Source organism: Coregonus clupeaformis, unplaced genomic scaffold (assembly GCF_020615455.1).
Source record: "Coregonus clupeaformis isolate EN_2021a unplaced genomic scaffold, ASM2061545v1 scaf0172, whole genome shotgun sequence".
In the NCBI taxonomy this organism is placed as follows: Eukaryota; Metazoa; Chordata; class Actinopteri; order Salmoniformes; family Salmonidae; genus Coregonus; species Coregonus clupeaformis.
In genome coordinates this window covers 519961-542203 of record NW_025533627.1, presented here as the reverse complement: position 1 = coordinate 542203, position 22243 = coordinate 519961, and the positions used below count along the sequence as shown (strand labels likewise).

Genomic DNA, 22243 nt, shown 5'->3' with positions numbered 1-22243 from the left:
TGTATGCACGCATAACTGTAAGTCGCTTTGGATAAAAGCGTCTGCTAAATGGCATATTATTATTATTATTATTACTAGATTGGAGTATAGCTCCCTAATCTTTTTCTTGAAAAATAAAATTCAAAATAATTACTAATAATTAACCCCACCCTTCTCCACTATTTTAATATATTCACTCCTACCTCATGCCCTCAACCTGAAATGATGGGACATCACCACTTAACACTCCCTGTAACTCTTCTGCTGTCAAGTCTGGCACACCCAAGTCTCTGCAGCTGCCACCACAACCTGCGTTCCATCCCTGCAGTACAATAAATAACCATTGCTATGAACGCTAAAAATCCAATCTTACTGAAACATATATAACTTTCTTGCCTATCCCTCTGTACTGGTACATATCTCCTACTCTCACCACTCCCCTCCTCCCTTGACCCCTCTTCCTCTACTTTCTTCACTGCCTCCGCATATTAAAGGTCTCTTCCTGGTGCACGCTTGCATTTAAAAGGTAACTACACCCCACAATCTAAATGTCTTCCATTTTTCCCAGACCTCAAAAATGCTCTCCTGATAGGGTTTAAACATTGTTGTGGACATAGAACATCCAATTGTGCTGTTTTGCTATTAAAAATGTGTACTTTTGAGAGCGAAAACCTGCAAAAACAGGGACAAACGGTCAACGGGGAAATCTAAAAGGAGAAAAGGGAACTTGGGGAAAAAACGGAATCAGGCAAACCATCGAAGGGATTTTTTAGTGCCCTAATGTACTATAATAATAATATGCCATTTAGCAGACGCTTTTATCCAAAGCGACTTACAGTCATGTGTGCATACATTTTTACTTATGGGTGGTCCAGGGGATCGAACCCACTACCCTGGCGTTACAAGCGCCATGCTCTACCAGCTGAGCTACAGAGGACCACTACTACAGACATTGACAGTCTCCTAGACTGCTCCTAGAGGTCATATCCTATGTTGACTTATGACAAGTTCATGGACTAGGGCCTTATAAAATAGGTGTTGCGGACTGAATCACGGAATCCAGACATTAAACCGAAATTCAACAATATTCAAAAATGTAATGAACTTAGTAGGAAATCAACTAAATCTATTCAACTTGTTAGAAAACGCATTCATTTGCCTAAGTGAATCATAAGACATGAACAAAATGTATCCGTGATTCGTATTTCCATGCAACTTAATGAACCGACTAAAAACAAAGGCTGAATGTACTGCCTATATTTTGAGGGAAACACACTATTATTTAATTTGATCAGGGCAGGGCAGGGCAACACATACAAACTGCATTTAGTCCAATAAAAATACATGATATTATTAGGGTGATAAATAAAAGGCAGTTGCTCCATGACACAAGAGTACTCTCTAGTGGAACAAAAAGCTTACAGCACCTGGTATTCCCAGGCGGTCTCCCATCCAAGTACTAACCAGGCCCGATCCTTCTTAGCATCCGAGATCAGGCGTATTGAGGCTGGTATGGCCATAAGCGAGGGAACAATTATTGGTACACTATATAGTTGGTTTAGGTTTTGCTTTATTATTGATGCGTTTGTTTATTTGTAATTTGGCTTATTTGACTTGTTTTATAGTTAATTTGGGTTAGTTTAGTTCAGATTGCCAAATGTTTTGTTTGAGGGGATGTTTTGGTTGGGCCAATCTTGTTGGAGAGAGCGTTGAGAGCCATGTGTTCTTTTGGTTTAGTTAATTTGGTAGGTCAATTTGGGTAGCAATTCACTCTGGGTTTTTCTGGGTTGTTGTTCAAGTGGGAGTCCTGTCCTGTTCAGGCTTATCAGCGAGTGTCAGTAGGAGGCTCGTGGTGTTTTTGTTTTAGGTGGCAGTGAACGTGGGTAGAGCTTCCCTTTTCCTTTTCCCTTACGTCGGCTCGGGAGCACCTCCGTGGTTATGGGGGGGGCTGCCAGTTTCTGGTTGTCTTTTCCACTCCACTGGTTTTGTGTGCATAAAACCCCACCACATGTGACTGCACGAAGACTAGGGCCAGTTAGTTAGTTAGTTTTTGGAGGATAGTGGGGTGTGGCTCTTGTCCTTGAACCCAGACTGACAGCTGGTGAATTGTGTATTTGTTTTTGTTTTGGAGCATTTGTAATGGTTGTATTGGTTGAGTAAAATGTCTTATATTCTGAGTGGTTTTGTTCAAGCTCCTTCAGCGGTAGCCTTAGAGTTGTGTACTAAGGAGCAGTTAATTGAAATTGCTGAACATTATCAGATTGAGATTGTTGATACAAAAATTATTAGAGACTGTTAAAGCTAAATTAAATCAGGGTCTTATGGAAATTGGTGTTTTTTCGTGTCAATCTGCAAGTAGTGAGGGTACAAGTTTTCAGTCTAGTCCTTTGTTAACTTTTGACCAGCAGAGGGAGATGTTTGCATATGCAGTTGGAGAAATGCTAATAGACCAGAGGGACTACCACAGTTTGACGTTTCACGGAATCTTTGTTTGTTGCCTAAATTTGACGAGTCAGATCCAGACACATACTTTGCTTTATTTGAGCGTATTGCGGAAGCTGGAGCTTGGTCTGATTTGGACATGACTATGTTGTTGCAATGTGTACTTACAGGTAAAGCGCGTGAGGCTTTTGTAGCACTGAGTGTAGCTGACAGTAAAGTGTATGATAAAGTTAAATCAGCAGTTCTGAAGGTCTACGAGCTTGTGCCAGAGGCATATCGTCAACGTTTTCGTTACAGGAAAATGTTAGATTCACAAACCTATTCTGAGTTTGTTTGTGATTTGACTTCTGCATTTAATTGTTGGTGTACAGCTTCTGAAGTTAGTACTTTTGAGGGTCTGTCTAATTTGATTGTGTTAGAACAGTTCAAAAAATCTGTGTCTGACCAGGTTGCTACATACATAAATGAATGTAAAGTTAAGTCTCCAGGTGATGCAGCAGTCCTTGCAGATGAGTACAGGCTAACACATAAAAGCCATTTGAGTCAAACAGTGACATGTACCATAAAAATAACTTCCGTTCTAGGAATAGTAGGTCACCTTATTTTGGAGCTTCTTTTCAAAGGCCTCAGCAGAAGTTTGGGTCTGGAGGACTTAAAGCACCGGTTAATGCTTATACCTGTCGCTACTGTTTAGTTGAAGGACATTGGAAGAAAGATTGTCCTCTCCTTAAATCAAAAAAAGTCGGGTCAAGTTAGTCCTTCTGTAATGGCAGCTCCTGTTACAGCCTCTGACTACCAGTTTTTTCAGCCACTAGTTGAGTTTGATTCTCAGTCTTCCCACGGTGATTTTTCAGCCTTTATTTCAGATGGTGTAGTGTCCCTGGTAGACGGCAACCAAAATGTTTCAATCAAGATCTTAAGAGACACTGGAGCTTTTAGATTATTTTTATTTTGGAATCTGTGTTGCCGTTCTCTAAGGAGTCTGATGCTGGCAGATGTGTAATGGTACGTGGTGTGGGTTTAATTCCACTCTCCTTTACATGAAGTTACCCTAAAATGTGGTCTGGTAGAGGGTGATGTAGATGTTGGGGTTAGACCCCAGTTGCCAGTAGAGGGAGTACACATGATTTTGGGGAATGACTTGGCGGGTAGTAAGGTGTGGGCAGATGGCAAATTTAAACATCTTTATGAAGCAACCTTCAGTGTCCCCAGCAAGGATATCTCCAGATCTCAACTGTGTGTCTCCTAAGGTATGTCCAGTTTGTGCTGTTACCCGCGCTGCCTCTCATAATAATGTTGAGAGTAAGCCAGAATGTCTTGAGTTGCCAGTCAAACTCCAGACAGAACAGTTGACTAGTTCTAGAGATTCATTGATAGCTGAGCAAAAGGCCGACACTACCTTGGCTGATCTGTTTGATAAAGTTGTTCCTGATTCAGTGGTGAGGAATAGTGCTCAGTGTTATTTTCTTCTTGATGGGCTGTTGGTCAGGAAATGGGTTCCACACTATGATCAGGGTCTAGGAGAACCAGTCTTTCAAATAGTTGTGCCTACTACTTTGCGAAATAAAGTGTTGCAAACATCACACGATGATGTGGCAGGTCATATGGGTGTTCGTAAAACTTATAATGGTATACTCCGTAATTTTTTCTGGCCACGTTTAAAGCGGGATGTAGCTCAGTTTATTGAAACTTGTGATACGTGTCAGCGCACAAGCAAGCCAAACCAGGTTTTAAAGCCAGCACCTTTGTATCCAATACCAGCCGTAGGTCAACCTTTTGAGCATCTTATTATTGATTGTGTTGGGCCTTTACCATGGTCCAAGTCAGGTCATAGCTAGTTATTAACTTATGTGTCAAGCAACTAGATATCCGGCAGCTTTTTCCTTGCCGTACCAGTAACTCAAAATCAGTAGTTAAAGCGTTAACTCAATTTATTTCAATATTTGGGATTCCAAAATCATCCAGTCAGATCAGGGGTCTAACTTTACCTCCCATTGATTTGCTCAGGTTCTCAAACAGCTTAAAGTTAAACACAACAAGTCTACTGTGTTCCATGCCGAGAGCCAGGGAGCTTTGGAACGTTTTCATCAAACTTTAAAATCCTTGCTTCGTGCATATTGTACAGAACTGTCTGCAGATTGGGAGGACGGCTTACCTTGGCTTACTTGCTGCGCATGAAGTAGTGCAGGAAAGCACAGGGTTTAGCCCAAATGACTTAGTGTTTGGTCATAAGGTGCGTGGGCCTTTAGCAGTGCTGCAGGTTGGTTGTTTGCCTGAAGAACCAGCTCGGAACCTTATTGACTATGTAATTGGTTTTAGGCTGAAGTTGTATAGGGCTGGTGAACTGGCGAAATAAAAACTAATATGTTCTCAACAGAAACTGAAATATGACGGACAGGCTGAGTTTAGTCCCGGTGATCGTGTACTTGCTCTTTTGCCTCTTGTAAGTTCACCTTTTCAGGCAAAATACTTAACAATTAAAACACTCACCTAATCCAATTAATAATTAAACACAAGTTTTCCATTTGATGAAATTCTAATAAATGTACTCCCCCACACATTGTTTTTCAAAGTTGCCTCCACCATATCTATGCATTATCTCTATATTTATCTCCAACATACTCTTAAAAAATACCTCCACACTCACACATTTCCCATACATCTACAAAAACCTCCGACCACACTTTCTCCGAAGCAGGCACTTTTATCATTTTTAAAATACATTTACTACAGACTGTTTTAACTTTCAAGCCTGACAAATCACGTTTCACTCCATTATTTTCATAAAATAAAACCGGTAAACCCCTGGCTCTCAACCTCCTCTGTATTTATTAAAACAACCCACTCCTCCGGAATGCACCCTAAAATGCTCTTATACATATTTTCTACTGTAGTTTTGCTTATTTCATCATCGACCTCAACAACATTGTCATAAATAGCTTGTACGGTAGAAACCCCGGCCTGACCTCATATATAATATCACCAATCTGTCTCATCCCAGCTCTCATAAAATATTTACAATACAACATTGTATGATCAAATTTGATCTTTGGATTAAAAAAGATTGGCTAACTTAAAATATTTTACAAAATGTTACATTCATAAGAAATATGTGGTAAAACCTGCCCCCAAGCCTCGAAAACGTCCTTATAAAACAAAGGTATATTTCTTGTTTTACACACATTAATAAACCATTATCCCCTATCCTCCCAACCTCCTGCAAATACTCTGCAAAAAACTTTTTCCACCCGTAATCTAATTCCCCCATATAAATACTTCCGAACCATTTTCACTCTTATCTCTATTTTCCTCACCCTTAGATCCACTAACTTCAATCCCCCTCCTCATAACCCGCAATCAATGTTTTAAAAGCGATTTTCGCCCCCTTCCCATCCCATAAAAATTCAACTAAAATCTTATTCATTTCAGTTAAAACCCATTCTGGCAAATCTAAGACATTCATGACGTGAATACAAATTGACATCAGTAAAGAATTTATAACAATAACCTTCCCCTTTTTTAATTTTAACAACCTCCCCTTCCACATATTTACAACCTTCCTGACATTATTTATCACCCCACTCCATGTCAAATCCCTAGCTTCTTTTTCTTTTACACCTTCAAATATTATTTGAACTCTTTAAAAGGAAAATTCCCCTCATTTACCTTCCCAATATACATTACAACAGACTTTTCTATATTAACTTTAGCTCCTGATGCTCTTCCATATACTTTAAAACCTTCTATTACCCTTTTTCCACTGTCCTCATCTCTAACTGTTATAGTTGTGTCATCTGCATATTGGTGAATCAAACTAAATCCCCCCTGTGGTGTCTGTACGCAATTAATAAATTTATCCTTCTTAAGAAAAGCCGCTAAAGGTTCAGCTGATAAAACATACAATAAAGCAAATAAAGGACATCCCTGTCTCACAGATCTCTCCAGAGTTAAATAATCAGTTAAAGCCCCATTGCTGCTTATCCTCCATTTCACATGTTATCAAAGATTTAAGTTGTTTACAATAATCCTCATCCCCCAAATAACTTCGCATTCATACACCACGTACCACCTCCTATTCTTTCCTTGTCTAAACCCACCGAGAAAATTAAACATGCATGATCACTGAACGTTGTAAAAACATACTTAACATCTTTCATAAAATCCCTTAAACCTTTAACTAAAATCAAATATATTCTAGTTTGTTTTAATTCCCTAAAACCACCTGCCTTCTAGAAAATTCTCGTTTATTGGGATTGTCATCTCTCCATATGTCAATAAGTTTTTTCTCAAACATCATTTTCTTTAAAACCCCTCTAGATGCATCAATTCTCCTAAAAGCAGCTCCCCTTGTCATATCTAATCTGTCCAATTTCACATTAAAATCCCCCACCACGATGCAATTTCCCACACTCCATCGTCCCACTTGTCACGATCGTCAGGAATAGATGAGGACCAAGGCGCAGCGTTGCAGGCAAACATACTCTTTATTACGAGATACGATCAAAACAACAAACGATACGTGACAGTTCACGGTCTACCATAAACAGACTAGAAACAAAATCCCACAAACACCAATGAAAAACAGACTGTCAGAGAATATGGCTCCCAATCAGAGACGACCAGCAACACCTGACACTCGTTGCCTCTGATTGGGAGCCACTCTGGCCAACATAGAAATAGCACCCATAGAAACAAAAACACATTATCTACACACCCTGGCTCAACATAACAGTGTCCCCAGAGCCAGGGGCGATGACACCACTTCAACAAATAAAACCTTGCGCTCTATTTCGTTATTTGGGCGCATACACATTTATAATTCTAAACTTCATATCCATATACTCAAAATCTAAAACTAAAACCCTCCCATTATTATCATCATGTACATCCACTTTGTCCACCACATCCTTTCTCACTAGAATAGCAACCCCACTAGAATTCCCTCTACCATTATTAACAAAGATAAAATCCCTCCATATTTGTTTTACTTTCAATACACAATCATTGTCCCAATGCGTCTCTTGTAGACATAGGATATCCACATACTTTTGTCCTGTTTCTTTCCTTCTTCCCCCCTCGCTTTCCTCTTCCTGTATCTTTCCCTTAGAAAAACTATCTTTACCCCTTCGTCCGTATCAGATATCTCCTCCAAGTCCATTTCGTCCAACCAACTCAAATTCTTTACTCCCACATCCGTTGTGCTCCCCGTATCTCTCCGTCTCTGGTATTGTCGTCAAAATCAAACTCCCTCCATATCTTCACCCCCGAGGTGCTCGCAAAGGCCTGAGCTTTCCCAAAAAATCTGTGCCTCCACCCAGCCCTCCCCCTCCTCCTGGAAACTCCTTCTCATCTCTGAGTCCAAGCTGCTCCCTATTTCGTCTACCTTTTTGCTCTATCTTCTCCCCTCTTTCTTTCTCCATCTCTCCACCTTCCTCCACGTCCTCTTTCCCATCCTCTTCTTCTCCTCCTCGGTGATACATCAGCTTCCATGAAGAGGTCCTGGCTCTCCTCCTCATTTACAACCTCTCCCACAGTTGCACTCATCGGTTCTCTTCCGACATCCTGCGCAAACTGCCCTATCTCTCGCTCCAGCACATTCCCTCGCATAGTGTCCCTGGTTTCCGCACTTAAAACACCTAAAGTCAGGGCAGTCCTTGAAAATATGTCCAGGTTGAATACACAGGCGGCATACCCTAACCTGCTTGTCATGAATCACCCTGAAATATTCACCACCCTCCATTGTCTCGAACTTAGTGGAATACGGCAAGGACTGCACGGTGTCCGTGAACTTTACCTTACAGTATCTCGTCCCATCCACGATTTCCGTCCCCCGGCGAGACTCTCCTTCTGATTTCCGAGATGGCAGCTACACCCCAGCTCTGCAGTTTTCCCAGTATAGCTCCGTCCTCGATATAAACTGGCAAATTCATAATCGAGACGATGAGTTCGTTTGCCATCATGTCTCTCGCCATTATCTTCGTGTTCTTAATCATTGCCTTTGTCTTTATCCGTTCCATTATTCGTTGCCATGTTGTCTGTCATTAAGCAATCAGGAAAAAAGTCTAAAAAAACTCACCCCCAAGCAGCAGAACTGCAAGGGGGGAAAAACTCACTAACCTTAAACTTATTTGAATTCAAAATCAAACAATTGTCCGTCAATAAACTAAGAAAATCAAGCAAATAGCTCTCGAGCAAACACTCACTTACAGCTTAATCACCTGCACCTGTCTTACTCTCCTCACCGAAGCGCGTATTCAGGCTGGTATGGCCGTAAGCGAGGAACAATTCTTGGTACACTGCCTATACGAAGGCTGAATGTACTGCCTATATTTTGAGGGAAATGCACTGTCTATTATTTAATTTGATCAGGGCAGGGCAGCACATAAACTGCATTTAGTCCAATAAAAATACATAATATTATTAGGGTGATGAATAAAGGCAGTTGCTTTATGACACAAGAGTACGCTCTAGTGGAACAAAAAGCATACAACACCTGGTATTCCCAGGCAGCCTCCCATCCAAGTACTAACCAGGACCGACCCTGCTTTGCTTCCGAGATCGGACGTATTTTTATTTTTTTCTTTATTTATCAAAAACACTTAAATTAAAATATTTACAGTATTATATACAATGAACAATACACAATAAACAAATCTACCATAGGCAGGTGAACAATTCACCCCCTATCAAATCAAATAAATAAAAATACACAAAAACTAGTATAGATAAAAACAGACATGACTAAGACATAAATTGCCCCCAAAATAGGCAGATTAAAAGCAACCCCCTATCAAATAAAAAATAAAATATTGAAATATAGTGCTTTTAAAAATTATAAGTAATTCCTCCATCCACCCTTGCAATCAACCCACTCCCCTCAACAAAATGTTCATCAAAATCTTCCATTCCATAACTATAAAACATATAGATGTGCTTCTTAAACAACGCTACAAAAATACCCCACACCCTTACCCTCCTCCCTTCAAAATAAGCATAATTCCTCCCACAAAAAATAGCATACGTAACAAAGCTCAATACAACATTCAACAACCTCACATTAACCCCTTTACATTCTTCACGCACTCCAAATAAAACCAATTCCTCCCACGCATGCTTTTCCAACATACCACTCCCCCAGTTTTTACATATCATTTCCTTTACTTTACAAAACAAATCTTTTAATTCCTCACATTCTACAAATAAGTGTAATACATTTTCCGGTACCTTACCACATATATCACATTCTCTTTTTTATTCTTTATTAATTTGATGCAGCACTACTTTTGTGAATATCCGATTTATGTCTTATTTTAAAATCGTTGTTTTCACATTCTAATTTATTTCCATGTAAGTATACATTTTTCCATAATACTTTTACATCCAACTTCGGAAACAGTTTTACCCACATCTTCTCAGCAGCAGGCCTGTCAGTAACCAGTCATCTTTTATAAAAACCATTTGTTCTGACACTAGACAATGTTTTCCATTTATCCCCATTCTCAATGTATAAATTCGGTAATACATATAAATCTTCCCTAATTTCATCTCCATTTATGACAGAAAACCATTCTGCTGGAATGCTACTTTTCACACGTTCAAATCCATTCAATGTAGTACCTTTCCATACTGTATCATTCACAGTGTCATAAATGGCCTGGTCTCTTAGAAACCCAGGAATAACTTCATATACAAAGTCTTTAATAAGTCTCAGACCAGCCCTCATAAAAAGGGGATTATACAAGACTTTATCATTGAACATAATTTTGGGATTTAAAAACACAGGTTGATTCAGTACTATATCCTTATGCTCACACACATACTGAACACGAGGAAGAAATTCTCCCCATGCACATAACACTTCCTGATGAAACAGAGGAACTTGTTCATCCATAGGCTTTTTCCGTATCGTTAATAGCCCACTCTCTTCACATCCACCATAATCATACAAATACTTCCTAAAAAACCTCTTCCACCCATATCCTTCCTCCCCATATAAATACTTCTGCATAATTTTAATTCTTAATGCTTTTCTTTTCACGTCTATGTCCACTAATTTTAGACCCCCATCTTTATACCCTAGATATTCTAGCCCCTTTGCCATCCCACAAGAAGTTAGAAACAACTAAATTAAGTTATTTTTAAAACCCACTCAGGCATCTGAAGCACACCCATGACACACAAACATTTAGATATCAGTAAAGAATTTGTTACCACTACTTTTCCTTTCAATTTTAAATTCCTCCATCTCCAAAATGCCAAAGTTTGTTTTGATTTTATTTAATCCACCTGTCCAAGTCCTATCACATGCCTCCTTTTCATCAATGCCCAAAATAACTCCCAGCGCTTTAATATAGCCATTAGCTCTTTTAAAATTATATCTACACTCATTATCATTCACTAGCCCCATATACAAGACCTCAGTCTTTTCTACATTTATCTTAGCACCCGATGCTTTCCCAAAGAGCTCAAAACACTCCATCACTCTATTTACACTTTCAACATCTCTAACAGTAATTGTAGTGTCATCTGCATATTGCTGCACAATGCTGACTCCACCACCTGGAATAGAAACGCCTCGGATCTGGACGTCTGCTTTATTAAGGAGAGCCACCAGAGGCTCAACCGACATACAATATACAGTGGGGGGAAAAAAGTATTTAGTCAGCCACCAATTGTGCAAGTTCTCCCACTTAAAAAGATGAGAGAGGCCTGTAATTTTCATCATAGGTACACGTCAACTATGACAGACAAAATGAGGGGAAAAAATCCAGAAAATCACATTGTAGGATTTTTTTATGAATTTATTTGCAAATTATGGTGGAAAATAAGTATTTGGTCAATAACAAAAGTTTCTCAATACTTTTGTTATATACCGTTTGTTGGCAATGACACAGGTCAAATGTTTTCTGTAAGTCTTCACAAGGTTTTCACACACTGTTGCTGGTATTTTGGCCCATTCCTCCATGCAGATCTCCTCTAGAGCAGTGATGTTTTGGGGCTGTCGCTGGGCAACACGGACTTTCAACTCCCTCCAAATATTTTCTATGGGGTTGAGATCTGGAGACTGGCTAGGCCACTCCATAAACTTGAAATGCTTCTTACGATGCCACTCCTTCGTTGCCCGGGCGGTGTGTTTGGGATCATTGTCATGCTGAAAGACCCAGCCACGTTTCATCTTCAATGCCCTTGCTGATGGAAGGAGGTCAGTGGTCTTGCATGTCTTCCTAATAATTGCTCCCACAGTTGATTTCTTCAAACCAAGCTGCTTACCTATTGCAGATTCAGTCTTCCCAGCCTGGTGCAGGTCTACAATTTTGTTTCTGGTGTCCTTTGACAGCTCTTTGGTCTTGGCCATAGTGGAGTTTGGAGTGTGACTGTTTGAGGTTGTGGACAGGTGTCTTTTATACTGATAACAAGTTCAAACAGGTGCCATTAGTACAGGTAACGAGTGGAGGACAGAGGAGCCTCTTAAAGAAGAAGTTACAGGTCTGTGAGAGCCAGAAATCTTGCTTGTTTGTAGGTGACCAAATACTTATTTTCCACCATAATTTGCAAATAAATTCATAAAAAATCCTACAATGTGATTTTCTGGATTTTTTTTCTTCTCAATTTGTCTGTCATAGTTGACAAGTACCTATGATGAAAATTACAGGCCTCTCATCTATTTAAGTGGGAGAACTTGCACAATTGGTGGCTGACTAAATACTTTTTTCCCCCACTGTATGTACCGCAGCCTGAGCTTCCATAAAACCTGCAATATCATAACCCTCCACCGTATCAACTTTTTCCAGCTCCATTTCAAGTATTTTATTCAAAGCTATCCTCTCCCTCTTTAATAGAAAATTCCTCCGTCTTGCACAGTTAATACTCAACCCTCTAATCTTCTCTTTTAGACCCTCCACCACAATGCAGTATTAAGACGTTTAAAATCACTCAATATTTCTCTATTAATACAATCAGAAATCATATCTGTCACGATCGTCGAAGGAGGAGAACCAACGCGCAGCGTTATTTGCAAACATACTTATTTATTAACTGATTACACGAACAAAACAACAAACGATAACGTGAAGTCCTTGGTTAACAAACATAAACCAACACGGAACAAGATCCCACAATACACTGTGGGAAACAGGCTGACTAAGTCTGGTTCCCAATCAGAGACAACAAGCAACAGCTGATTCACGTTGCCTCTGATTGAGAACCACACCAGCCAACATAGAAACACAACTGACTAGAATGAGAACATAGACCAAAAACACATAGACTCTACACACCCTGGCTCAACATATTAGAGTCCCCAGAGCCAGGGTGTGACAATATCAATATATTTTCCTTTTAATAGCTCAGCATTCAAACACCATACTCCACCCCCTCTAGAAGGCACACTAGGACCCAGCATGAACCCAAGAGAGGCATGATCACTTCATACAAAATCATACCTAATCTTGTGTGTACATATTGCACAACATTTTCAACCACTAAACAATAATCTATGCGGCTTTGCCTGAGACCCTTTAAAACTACCTGCCTCCTTGAAAAAAAACTCTCTGACCTGGATGCATTCCCCTCCAAACATCACTCACACAATGATCCTAAATTATCCCCAACAATACTCGCCTTGACATGTCAGAGCGCAACAAAGTACTCCTTGACATGTCCAGTTTAGTCAATTTAACGTTAAAATCCCCAACCAATATACATTTACCCACACAATGTTTCTCAAGTGCCTTAAAAAAATACAGCTCGGTCAGTATCATCTATTAGGTGCATAAACATTCAATAAAGTGTATTGCACATTTTAGAAATTCAAATGTAACACTCAAAAGTCTACCCTCTTCATCCGCATACACTTGCCTAATATTCTGCACACTTTCCCTCTTAATTAATATAGCAACCCCACACTTCCTCTCCCCACCATTATTATAATAAATCAAATCCATCCATCTCATTCTTACTCCATCCATCATACTATCAGTCCAGTGTGTCTCTTGGAGGCATGACATATCAGCCTGTAGCAGACTCACTGTCTGTTCCAACTTTTCCATATTTCTTAATCCATCAATATTAGCAGATATAACACTCATCATAATTTAAAAGTATTATGTTGATTGTTTCCATCATCAAGACCCAGTCTTTATTTTTTTTCTTCTTCTTGATCTTGCCCTGCCTCCTTTCCTTTGCTTCTTTCCTCACCCTTTGGACTTCACCCGAGGACACTTCACCCTCAGAGTCCTTCCTCTTCACATCCATACTTTCAGGAGTAGTGTCAGGTATAACCCCTTCCATGAGCCTCTTCTCCCTCACCTTCAGATGTTTCCGTGTTCTGCTCCCCTCCTCCTCCACCCTCAGGCTCCTTTCCATCTGTGAAGTATCCATTTTAAGAATTCTACGTCCATGCTCGCCCCTATTCCATCCCCATCCGCCCCAGTAGATTCACCATCTCCTCCTCCTTCACCATCCTTGCCTCCTTTTTCCCTGTCCTCCATCGCGTTCCCCCTCCTCCACACTCTCTTCTTCCATCTCCTCCTCCTGTTGTTCCATGTCTTCACCATCTGTTGGCCCATTACACGTACAGCGCATTCCTCTCTCCCCACATCCATTACATGGTCTCTCCTCTCTCTCGACGCGCTCTCTCTCGACGCTCTCTCTCGACGCTCTCTCTCGCATAGTGCCCTCGTACTCCACATCGCGACATAGAAAATCAGGACAGTCCCGTACTACGTGTCCAGACTGAATACAAATTCGACACACTTTAACTTGTCTGTCGTGTATCCCCCGAAAGTACTCAGTCCCCTCCAATGTCTCGAACTTGGTAGAATATGGTAGTGAGCGCACCACGTCTGTAAACCGGACTTTACAGAATCTTGTACCATCAGCGATCTCTGTTCCTGGCCATAACCTCCTCTTAATCACAGAAACCGCCGTCACACCGCATCCTTCCAAGTTTGCCACGACAGCATCGTCACTAATATACACTGGTAAATTCATGAAGGACACCACCAGCTCATCCGCTGAAATGTCCCTCGCCATTACCGTGCACGATTTGATCTTCAGACCATCCATTAATCTCTCCTTCCCATGGACATGCGACATCGTTATCTCGTACTTCTGATCACCTTTCAATCTGCACCCTGTCACCGTTCCAAAGGCCTCCTTTATCCCTCTCAGCAATTCCATCATCGTTAGTTTTTTTCTCCCAGTGATTTCCACCGCCACCGTACAAGACTTGTCATAGGACTCTTCCCTCGATGATGCACCAGGAACATTTTCTCCATGTCCAGTACTCTTTGTCTGTTCCCTCGCGTTGGTCATTGTAGCCATTGTAATCCGTCCAATTAACTAAATATATCGTTCTTTCTTTTTCCTTTCTGTCTTTCCCCCAACAGCAAAAGCTGCTAGGGGAGAAACAACTCTGCTAATAAATCAAAGAGACAAATTTGATTCCAAATAATTCACCAAACAAAAGATTGATTTCAAAACGCAGCAAACAATTCCCTCTCCTCCTCCTCCAATACCAACGTGAATGTAACCATTTCCTCAATTACCGAAAGGGGCGTATTCAGGCTGGTATGGCCGTAAGCAAGGGAACAACTCTTGGTACACTATATAAAGTAAAGGTGTCACGTACTCTAAGAAGGGTCGGGCCTGGTTAGTACGTGGATGGGAGACCGTCTGGGAATACCAGGTGCTGTAAGCTTTTTGTTGCACTAGAGCGTACTCTTGTGTCATGGAGCAACTGCCTTTTATTTATCACCCTAATAATATCATGTATTTTTATTGGACTAAATGCAGTTTGTATGTGCTGCCCTGCCCTGTCCTGATCAAATTAAATAATAGTGTTTCCCTCAAAATATAGGCAGTACATTCAGCCTTTGTTTTTAGTCGGTTCATTAAGTTGCATGGAAATACGAATCACTGATAGATTTTGTTCATGTCTTATGATTCACTTAGGCAAATGAATGCGTTTTCTAACAAGTTGAATAGATTTAGTTGATTTCCTACTAAGTTCAATACATTTTGGAATATTGTTGAATTTCGGTTTAATGTCTGGATTCCGTGATTCAGTCCGCAACGCCTATTTTATAAGGCCCTAGTCCATGAACTTGTCATAAGTCAACATAGGATATGACCTCTAGGAGCAGTCTAGGAGACTGTCAATGTCTGTAGTAGTGGTCCTCTGTAGCTCAATTGGTAGAGCATGGCGCTTGTAACGCCAGGGTAGTGGGTTCGATCCCCGGGACCACCCATAAGTAAAAATTTATGCACACATAACTGTAAGTCGCTTTGGATAAAAGCGTCTGCTAAATGGCATATTATTATTATTAGTACATTAGGGCACTAAAAAATCCCTTCGATGGTTTGCCTGATTCCGTTTTTTCCCCAAGTTCCCTTTTCTCCTTTTAGATTTCCCCGTTGACCGTTTGTCCCTGTTTTTGCAGGTTTTCGCTCTCAAAAGTACACATTTTTAATAGCAAAACAGCACAATTGGATGTTCTATGTCCACAACAATGTTTAAACCCTATCAGGAGAGCATTTTTGAGGTCTGGGAAAAATGGAAGACATTTAGATTGTGGGGTGTAGTTACCTTTTAAATGCAAGCGTGCACCAGGAAGAGACCTTTAATATGCGGAGGCAGTGAAGAAAAGTAGAGGAAGAGGGGTCAAGGGGGGAGGGGAGTGGTGAGAGTAGGAGATATGTACCAGTACAGAGGGATAGGCAAGAAAGTGATATATGTTTCAGTAAGATTGGATTTTTAGCATTCATAGCAATGGTTATTCATTGTACTGCAGGGATGGAACGCAGGTTGTGGTGGCAGCTGCAGAGACTTGGGTGTGCCAGACTTGACAGCAGAAGAGTTACAGGGAGTGTTAAGTGGTGATGTCCCATCATTTCAGGTTGAGGGCATGAGGTAGGAGTGAATATATTAAAATAGTGGAGAAGGGTGGGGTTAATTATTAGTAATTATTTTGAATTTTATTTTTCAAGAAAACGATTAGGGCGCTATACTCCAATCTAGTAGGTGGCAGTAATGCAACAAATTGGATGCCAACCGCAGTTAACCCTCATCGAAGAAGAAGAGACCTTTGTCTGTAATGGATATCAAGTTTTGGTACATTCAACAGATAATTGACATGAATGTTCATGGCTTAGTGTCCACTGGGTAGTTTGTGGCGGCAGAGCTGCAGGCTCCACCTTTCCATCACTCTGATTGTTGATCCATGTCCCAGATGAACTTCAGAGTCACGTCCTTCATCCGCTCCTCATAGACCTGGTCAAACCTCTCACTCTGGGCCACCGTGAACATGTTCTTCCACTCCCCGATTTTACCTGTCACAGCACAACCAACACGTCATTATTCAGAGTAAGAGCATTATAAATGGTTTATATGCAGTTTATTTACAAACAGTTTTTTTTCCCCAATCTCAGGCCCATATTCACGAAGCATCTCAGAGTAGGAGTACTGATCTAGGATCAGGTCCCCCATGTCCATGTGATCTCATTTATTATGATCTAAAAGGCACAACTGATCCTAGATCAACACTGGTATAGAGACGCTGTGTGAATACAGGCCCTGACCTTTGCGTAGGAACTGCCCCTTTTTGAGAATGTCCTCTGGTATGAACTCGTAGTTGGCCTTGCGGTCGTGTTTCATGTTTTTGAACGTGGCTTTTTCCACTATCTTGTTGATGTCTGCTTCAGTCAGGTCCCGCTCAAGGAAGCGGCAGATCTTCAGCACGGCTGTCTTCAGATCCTGAGAAAGGAGGAACATGTCCATTAAAGATGGAACCCCTGTGCCTGAGGTTGGTCAAGTGGTGAAGTCCAACTGCCCTCGGCACATATGCAATCCCCTGCCTGTGTGGGATCACACGCCGGCCCCACAGCACTTCTACACACTATGTCCTCTGTCTGTCTCCCTCTTCATTTCATGTCCATCCTTGTTAATAAAATTGGAAAATTAGGCCAAAAGATTGGGGATAGGCAAGCCAGGCTGGTTGGTTGTCTCTAGCTAGCTATCCAGCAGAGGTCAGAGGTCAGAGGTCATAGGTGTAAGATGAGTCTGTAATATCTTACCATGATCATGTCCTCATAGGTCAGAAACAGGATGTTGTACTGGTCTCTCTTACTGTGCCACTCTCTGATGTGGTCAAACCAGGACGAAGCACAAACTGTAGGGCAATAACATGGTCATAACAGGCTGTGTCGCCAAGGTCATTACAGTATTCATGGGTTGGTCAAAAGTAGTGCACTATACTATATAGTGAATAGGGTGACGTTTAGGACGTAGCCTGTCAGGGTTATAACAGGCTGTTTGCGTCCCAAATGGCACCCTATTCCCTATATAGGTCACTACTTTTGACCAGAGCCCTATCGGCCCTGGTGAAAATTAGTGCACTATGTAGAGAAGGAATATGGTGCCATTTGGGACCCAACCATGGTGTTATATGAATGATGTCTTTACTCTACCATTCCCTGCTAACCACTGGTCCAGAAAGTCCTCGAAGCTCTTTGGGGTCTCAAACAAGGCCCAGTTAATACACCAGTGATAGTAGGAAATCACGTTGTCCTTTGGGTTCCGCATCACATAGATCATCTGAGAACAAGAGAGACATTTACAGCCCTGTGGGCTCTGGTCAAAAGTAGTGCACTATATAGAGAAAAGGGTGACATTTGGGATGCAAACCATACAGTAGGGCCTCCATCTTCCCCTCCTCTGCCTACCTTTGCCTTCTTGTTCCTCAGGCCTGGGGGCATGAGTACGGGGGTGAGGTGGGAGGTGAATAGCCGCGGGTTGGGGCGTAAGGAATAGTCAGGGCGTTTTTCCATATACTCCAGCCATGGCATCATCTCTAAGTTGTTGGGATAGACATCACCCATCTCTGACTCACAGATAGAGGTGATGATCTGCTGTGCCCAGATCGTTCCTACAGGTCAGCATCATGAAAGGTGTCAGTCATAGAGCTCTTGGGAGCGACATGGTTAAAGGGGATTCGAAAAAAACAACGAAGCAGTCCCCCTGCCAGAGCTGAAGGGGCTGGAGTAAAACAAGCATTAAGACAGTTGAACTATGTCATGTCTCATGAGAAATGTATAAGTTATATTCCCCAATTGGTAGTTACAGTCTTGTCCCATCGCTGCAACTCCCGTACGGACTCGGGAGAGGCGAAGGTCGAGAGCCATGCGTCCTCCGAAACACGACCCTGCCAACCCGCACTGCTTCTTGACACACTGCTTAACCCGGAAGCCAGCCGCACCAGTGTGTCGGAGAAAACACCGTACAACCGTGCATGCGCCCGGCCCGCCACAGGAGGCGCTAGAGCGCGATGGGACAAGGACGTCCCGGCCGGCCAAACCCTCCCTTAACCCGGACGACGCTGGGCCAATTGTGCGTCGCCTCATGGGTCTCCCGATCGCGGCTGACTGCGACACAGCCCGGGATCGAGCCCTGTAGTGACACCTCAAGCGCTGCAGGGCCTTAGACCGCTGCGCCACTCGGGAGGATTTAAGTTATATTTTTCAAGAACAATAGATATTACTCATTTAAAATTCCAAAGATGGATGTTCCAATCCCGGATTGTGCCTTTAACTTTCTAAAAGGCTGTTTTTATTCTCTCTACCTGTGACAGGTTTCTCTCCTCACTGATGACCTAAACAGAGCAGGGATCTCAACCTTTTTCATGTCAAGTACCCCCAAGTATGATAGGTGTCTGGACCATCTCAAACGCTGTTTATCCATCCAGTAGATTTGTCACTCACCTGACTTAGGGTAAGTGACCAGAAAGATGTCACTGTCCCGGATCTCAAAGGTCTGCAGGGAGTCAATGTACTCAGCGATGAACAAATCCTTCGCAAAAACATAGTCCTTGTACTTGATCAGGTTATCGGTGAGCCCCTCCATAATAATGATAGTTTTGTATATATATTAGTATCTACAGTGGATATGAATAGCTATGCTGCAAAGAACCAAATGAAGTTGGAATACAGCACGTTTAGACTTTGGAACCTGTGATAAGGTTCACAGAGTTATTAGGAGGAGGGTTCACTGACATTGCAATAAAGGACACTCCTGAGTCATCATTCTAACGCTACGACATGTTACTGAAGTTTAAACACAGTAACTAACTCCACTCGGTGCAGTCCGTCTGTCACACCCGGGCTCTGGGACTCTATATGTTGAGCCAGGGTGGGGTCATTCTATGTGGTGTATTTCTATGTTGGGAGTTCTGGTTTGTTTATTTCTATGTTGGCTAGAGTGACTCCCAATCAGAGGCAACGAGTGTCAGCTGTGGCTGGTTGTCTCTGATTGGGAGCCATATTTAAACTGTCTGTTTTCCCTTTGTGTTTGTGGGATCTTGTTCGAGTTGGTTTGTGTTTGACCGTTGACTGTCACGTTATCGTGTTGTTATTTTTTGTCGTTTATTCACTAATAAAAGAAGTATGTTCGCAACTAACGCTGCGCATTGGTCTACTCCATACGACGATCGTGACAGAAGATCCCACCATACCAGGACCAAGCAGCGTGTCCAGGAGCAGGCAGCCTGGACGTGGGAGCAGATCTTGGACTGGCAGGGGTCCTGGACCTGGGAGGAAATCCTGGCCGGGATGGATCGCCGGCCATGGAGTGAGACTGTAGAGGCGCGACGGAGAGAGGAGCAACGGCGTAATCAGTGTCGTCGTCGGACGGACGAGAGGCAACCCCAAAACATTTTTTAGGGGGGGGGCACAGGGCATGGACGACGGGGCTGACGGAGGCAGACAAGGGGCGAATTCAGAAGGCCACCAGGTTAAGGGGGTCACTGGTCAAAGAAGGGAAGGAAGGTGTAGAGGCACGGCGAGAGGTACTGGGGTGTGTTACCAGTCCGGTCCGGCCCGTTCCAGATCCCGGTGTAGGGCCAGTGGTGTGTGTCCCCAGTACGGTCCGGCCTGTTCCTGCCCCTCGCACCAAGTGTACGGTGCGCGTCGCCAGCCCGGTCTGTTCCTGCCCTTCGCACCAAGTGTACGGTGCGCGTCGCCAGCCCGGTCCGGCCTGTTCCTGCCCCTCGCACCAAGCCTACGGTGCGCGTCGCCAGCCCGGCCCGGCCTGTTCCTGCCCCTCGCACCAAGCCTACGGTGCGCGTCGCCAGCCCAGCCCGGCCTGTTCCTGCCCCTCGCACCAAGCGTACGGTGCGCGTCGCCAGCCTGGTCCGGCCTGTTCCTGCCCCTCGCACCAAGCCTACGGTGCGCGTCGCCAGCCCGGCCCGGCCTGTTCCTGCCCCTCGCACCAAGCCTACGGTGCGCGTCGCCAGCCCGCCCGGCCTGTTCCTGCCACTCGCACCAAGCCTACGGTGCGCGTCGCCGGCCCGGCCTGTTCCTGCCCCTCGCACCAAGCCTACGGTGTGCGTCGCCAGCCCGGCCCGGCCTGTTCCTGCCACTCGCACCAAGCCTACGGTGTGCGTCGCCAGCCCGGCCCGGCCTGTTCCTGTTCCTCCCACCAAGCCTTCGGTGTGCGTCGCCAGCCCGGCCCGGCCTGTTCCTGCCACTCGCACCAAGCCTACGGTGTGCGTCGCCAGCCCGGCCCGGCCTGTTCCTGCCACTCGCACCAAGCCTACGGTGTGCGTCGCCAGCCCGGCCCGGCCTGTTCCTGCCTCTTGCACCAAGCCTTCGGTGTGCGTCGCCAGCCCGGCCCGGCCTGTTCCTGCCACTCGCACCAAGCCTACGGTGTGCATCGCCAGCCCGGCCCGGCCTGTTCCTGCCTCTCGCACCAAGCCTTCGGTGTGCGTCGCCAGCCCGGCCCGGCCTGTTCCTGCCACTCGCACCAAGCCTACGGTGCGCGTCGCCAGCCCGGCCCGGCCTGTTCCTGCCACTCGCACCAAGCCTACGGTGCGCCGTCGCCAGCCCGGCCCGGCCTGTTCCTGCCACTCGCACCAAGCCTACGGTGCGCGTCGCCAGCCCGGCCCGGCCTGTTCCTGCCACTCGCACCAAGCCAGGGGTGCGAGTCGTCAGCCTGGTCCAGCCCGTTCCTGCTACTCGCACCAAGCCAGGGGTGCAAGTCGTCAGCCTGGTCCAGCCCGTTCCTGCTACTCGCACCAAGCCTACGGTGCGCGTCGCCAGCCCGGCCCGGCCTGTTCCTGCCACTCGCACCCAAGCCAGGGGTGCGAGTCGTCAGCCTGGTCCAGCCCGTTCCTGCTACTCGCACCAGCCAGGGGTGCGAGTCGTCAGCCTGGTCCAGCCCGTTTCCTGCTACTCCGCACCAAGCCAGGGGTGCGAGTCGTCAGTCCGGTGAGGCCGTTCGGCCCACGCACCAAGCCAGGGGTGCGCATCGTCCAGCCTGGTCCGCCCGTTGCTGCTCCACGCACCAAGCCAGGGGTGCGAGTCGTCAGCCTGGTAAGGCCCGTTCCGCTCCACGCACTAAGCCAGGGGTGCGAGTCGTCAGTCCGGTGAGGCCCGTTCGGCTCACGCACCAAGCCAGGGGTGCGCATCGTCAGCCCGGTCCGCCCGTTGCTGCTCACGCACCAAGCCATGGGTGCGAGTCGTCAGCCTGGTAAGGCCCGTTCCGCTCCACGCACCAAGCCAGGGGTGCGCATTGTCAGCCCGGTCCGCCCGTTGCTGCTCCACGCACAAGCCAGGGGTGCGTATCGCCAGGCCGTCCGGCCAGTTGCTGCTCCACGCACCAAGCCAGGGGTGCGCATCGTCCAGCTCGGTCCGGTCCTGCTCCCACGCACCAGCCAGGGGTGCGGCGTCGTCAGTCCGGCACAACCCGTGCCTGGGTCACCGGTGCCTGATCAGGTATCGGTCGGCTGCTCCACACCGAGCTGAAGCTATCCGCTCCTACTATGTCCAG

The 22243-nt window shown here is 44.5% G+C and overlaps 1 protein-coding gene and 1 pseudogene across 2 annotated transcripts; both read right to left on the bottom strand.

Annotated features, from left to right (window-relative positions):
- Positions 1-1394: 1394 nt before the first annotated feature.
- Positions 1395-1503, bottom strand: LOC121555700 (annotated as a pseudogene).
- A 14864-nt stretch (positions 1504-16367) lies between these two features.
- LOC123481356 (amine sulfotransferase-like) lies at positions 16368-19418 on the bottom strand. 2 transcript variants are annotated; one of them, XM_045213923.1, is made up of 6 exons: positions 19180-19418; positions 18145-18347; positions 17890-18043; positions 17497-17591; positions 17002-17176; positions 16368-16752 (listed from the first exon to the last, which is right to left on the bottom strand). In XM_045213923.1, exons 1-6 carry the CDS (start codon positions 19319-19321, stop codon positions 16625-16627), a joined length of 897 nt encoding a protein of 298 aa, XP_045069858.1. In that variant the 5' UTR covers positions 19322-19418; the 3' UTR covers positions 16368-16624. The 2 variants fall into 2 exon arrangements, with proteins under 2 accessions (XP_045069858.1, XP_045069859.1); XM_045213924.1 differs by having other exon boundaries at positions 17890-18016; positions 19180-19416.
- Between the last annotated feature and the right edge of the window lie 2825 nt (positions 19419-22243).